General features: G+C 43.6%; 1 protein-coding gene across 1 annotated transcript; it reads right to left on the minus strand.

The window, feature by feature from the left end:
• Nucleotides 1-2,508: 2,508 nt before the first annotated feature.
• On the minus strand, nucleotides 2,509-3,911 carry LOC119316920 (chalcone synthase 2-like). The gene has a single exon (XM_037591314.1). The coding sequence runs from the start codon at nucleotides 3,877-3,879 to the stop codon at nucleotides 2,692-2,694; it is 1,188 nt and encodes a 395-aa protein (XP_037447211.1). The 5' UTR covers nucleotides 3,880-3,911; the 3' UTR covers nucleotides 2,509-2,691.
• Between the last annotated feature and the right edge of the window lie 373 nt (nucleotides 3,912-4,284).

The following is a 4,284-nucleotide window of genomic DNA, read 5'->3' on the forward strand; positions in this document are numbered from 1 at the left end:
CTATTAACGAGATATTGTACACTAATTTATTTAGCAAGACATTTCTCACAACTCTATAGTGTGCTATTAGAGACGCTATAGCGCGCTGCTTTTTTAGTGCTCCAGATGCTGGCAAAGGTAAATATATCAATCAGGTTTGATATAATTCATGTGTGCTACAGATTTTGGTAGTTCATATGTGCATCTATTTTCTGATGCATATATGTGTAGATTTGCGTGCAGGCATTGATTTTTCAAATAATTTTAATGCAAGGTTTGATAGCTACACATATGTATTTATTTTTGTCATAATTAGGAGAAATAAATATTAAAAATGATTGTACGCTGAAATTTCCATACCAATTTTACTAACTCAATATAATAAAAATAAGCCTTATGTCTGTCATCAGTCAGAAACATGTGATACACAAACCCATATATGTGTTGTAGATTAAAAAAGCTATAATCTCCACGTTACCTCAATTAGATATTTTGAGATCTATCTTCTGTAGTTTAACAGAAAAGTGCAAATTTGTTTTTCACGTAACTTAAATATCACCCGTTGCTAATATATCAGGTCCCAGGATCTATTCATTGTTGGCAAAGAAAATGAATGTCTGCATGCATTCCTGATAAAGAAAAGCTTTGTTGATTAATTTTTAAAAATGATATGACCTAAAATTTTGTCAAATATGTTGCCAACAGACTTACGCTCTTGCCGACACAAAGACCAAATTCAACAGCTCCTAATGAGCGATCCCCATGAACAAGAAAAATAGTAGGCACAAATAGTACTTTAGTGTCAAGAAAATCTGCAGATTGGCCATGAAAGAAGACAGTGTGCTCCTTGGTGAATGAAGGCGTTGATGACCACACCGTTGCCCTACAATGTGAAGTGCTGAGGAGGCCCATGCCAAGAGCTGATGGTGAGTACTGGCCTATTGCAGCTTTATGAGTTTCTTTTGTCTACATGTACATGGCGATGAACGGGATCCATTTACTCTAATGCGGGCAATGGTAACTGTTTCAAGCAGGTTTGATCTATGTCATACACGCTAACAAGTTGGAGGTTTGATTATTATGTTGCGTGAGCTTTAGATTTGGGTTGGGCAAATTCGTCACTTAGTTTACTGCTTTTTTTATGTAGCACACATATGGCTGGTGATGACAAGTTACTATATTTAGTTGGTTCATTGACAACAGCGTGTGGGATTTGCCGATACATTGGCACAACGTATGATAACTACACATATATCTACTTGTACCCTTAACAGCAGAACAATGCAAGCAGTACTAAAATCATCATGTGCTCAAATTTCCATGCTAATATACCGCTACAACGTCATAAAATTAAGCCTTCCATTTATCATCTGTGAGAAAGATCTCATGCACACACACACGATTATCCATGTCATGAACCGATAGGACTTGTGTGTTTTCAATGGAAAATAATTAGAATTCCCCACTTTTCCCCAATAAGTTTTTCCTAGAAATTTAATCATTAACAAAAAAATCAGGTCTTCTATCTGATAGAGTTTAACGAAAGAGAAACTCTAATATTTTTTTTTGATAAAGTATGGATTTTATTCACGCAAAATGGAGCAGCAAGGAGATACAAACACGATGACCACACACCCGGCCTCTGCATAGCTAGGGTGCGAAACTCTAATAAATGACAATATATTTTCATGCAATATAAATGGTTTCAATAATGCATCTTTCCAAAAAGAATGAATAAAGTGCACGGATTCACTGCTTATTACCAGTGAAAAATGAATGCTCACATGTACTCCCTAGAGAATAGTTTGCATGAGTATGTTATGTAAACTTGATCTTAAAAATGACATGCTCTTAAAGATAACAGTAAAGATGTTATCGGGAGCATGCTCAACCTCTCTAAACCATAACACCAAACTCCATCATAATTTGTGGGAGAAAAGGAGAACAAATGATACATCCACCGAATTTTGCGTTTGCAAAACTATAGCCACCAATACACATGCAACCTTGGTGAATATGGAACAGTGTTACATTTATTATAAACATAAAGTTCCTGGGGTGAAAAGCAGTTGTGTCTCGAACTCTCGATTCATGGTTGGAAAAGAGTATACGTGCAAACAGTACAATAACAAATGGATTGACCTGTTTAACTCGATCTTTTATTTATACAAAATTAGAAATTAAATACTATTATGCTGATCCAAATAGTGTCCTGAATGTCCCTATATTTAAAAACCAAAAGCACTAGCCCCTGCAGGTGCACGGCTTTAATAACAAGTTTGTCTAATTAAGAACATTCTATCGCAGACGGCTTTTGCAACCCAAACATATGAATTATGCAGTAATCGCTGCAAAAGCAAGTAGATGGTTAAGAAGCTCAATGATCAGGATGCGAGGGAAAAGAGACACGCAGCTGAACCGTACGTGTTTGAGGATTTAGACAATGCAACCCATACATTATATAAAATTACTAATAACAAACATAATGTTGAACGTTACTAAAATACACTAGGTACATCAGGAGCACATACAACAGGGTTTTGGGAGTAAAAACGCATATCAATTCTTACAGCAGAAACACAACAAAAAGTGAAAAACCAGGGATAAAGGAAACTCAGAACAGCCATCACACCGTCGCTCTCGTAACCACTTGTAGTACTGGTGATTTTATGTTGTTGGCGAATAAATAATAAAGTGTGGTTTGCTGATCGATCATGCAATGGTTGCCAATGGGACGCTGTAGAGGACGAGTGTCTCGACGGTGAGGCCGGGGCCAAAGCCGAAGAGGACACCCCACTCCTTACCCTCTCCAGTGGTTGCTTGGCCATCCTTGGAAGAGGTCTTACGCATCACGTCGAGGACGAAGAGGACACATGCGCTGGACATATTGCCGTACTCCGACAGGACCTCTCGGCTCGCGCGCATTCGTTCCTTGTCAAGGCCAACTTTCTCCTCAACCATGTCCAGGATCGCCGGCCCGCCAGGGTGTGCAATCCAGAAGATGGAGTTCCAGTCGTGGATGCCCAGAGGCTTGAATGCGTCCTCGAGCGCCTTCTCGATGTTCTTGGAGATGAGCCCGGGCACGTCCTTGAGAAGGTGGATGGTGAGCCCTGCCTCCGTAAGGTGGCCGTTGATGGCACCCTCGGAGTCGGGCAGGATGGTCTGTCTCGCTGATACCAGCTGGAAGAGTGGCTTCTCGAAGGGCACGTCGGGGTCAGCGCCGATGATGGCAGCGGCCGCGCCATCGCCAAAGAGCGCATGTCCGACCAGCGAATCCAAATGGGACTTGGAGGGGCCACGGAATGCCATGGTGGTGATCTCCGAGCAGACCACCAGCACACGTGCGCCGCGGTTGTTCTCGGCGATGTCTTTGGCCATGCGGAGCACCGTGGCACCACCAAAGCAGCCTTGCTGGTACATCATGAGGCGTTTGACCGTCGGCGAGAGGCCGAGCAGCCTCGTCAATTGGTAGTCGGCACCTGGCATGTCCACGCCGGAGGTGGTGCAGAAGACAACGTGGGTGATCTTTGACTGTGGCTGGCCCCACTCCTTGATGGCCCTCTCTGCCGCCTCTTTCCCAAGTTTGGGCACCTCCACGACGACAATGTCGTGGCGCGTGTCCAGTGACGGCTCCATGTGGGAGCAGATGCTAGGGTTCTTTTTCAGGATCTCTTCGGTGAGGTGCATGTGCCTCTTCCTGATCGTGGACTTCTCGCACATCCTCTCGAACTTCTCCTTGAGGTCCGGGAGGTGCTCGCTCTTGGTGACTCTGAAATAGTAGTCCGGGTAGGTGGCCTGGTACACGCAGTTGGCCGGGACGGCCGTGCCGATTGCCAGCACGGTCGCCAGACCCACCGCCCGCTGTGCCCTTCTCACTTCCTCCAATTTCACCGCCGCCATTGATCAGCACCAAGGAGTTCTAGCTAAGTAGCAAGGGCTTGGTAGCAAGGGTTTGGAAGGTGCACCTAACGTAAGATTGTATTTCTCAACTCTGGTGATAGGACTCACTGGCAGAGCTGCCACTTTATAGAACATGATTTGCTAACGGATTCATTTTTTTTCTACTGGAGTTGAATACACCGACGACTGAGCTTGTCTGTTTTCTTAATTCTGATGGGACGCCTGCAGCTTAGAGAAACTCTACCATAATAGCCGTCTTAAGGAGCATGGTGCACAAAAGTATCAGCTTAATTTAGCAGTCGCGACAATGTTTCCAATTTTAAAAGCAAGATCCAAAAAACAACTCTGCCAGTAAGTTTGCCGTGTTCCGCCCAAGGCAAACAGGACACGGCTGGACCGGGTAGG

This window comes from Triticum dicoccoides, chromosome 1B (genome assembly GCF_002162155.2).
Source record: "Triticum dicoccoides isolate Atlit2015 ecotype Zavitan chromosome 1B, WEW_v2.0, whole genome shotgun sequence".
Taxonomy (NCBI): Eukaryota; Viridiplantae; Streptophyta; class Magnoliopsida; order Poales; family Poaceae; genus Triticum; species Triticum dicoccoides.

What these genes read in the sequence shown, in the direction of transcription:
- LOC119316920 (XM_037591314.1), bottom strand. Translation starts at nt 3,879, where the DNA reads ATGGCGGCGGTGAAATTGGAGGAAGTGAGAAGGGCACAGCGGGCGGTG.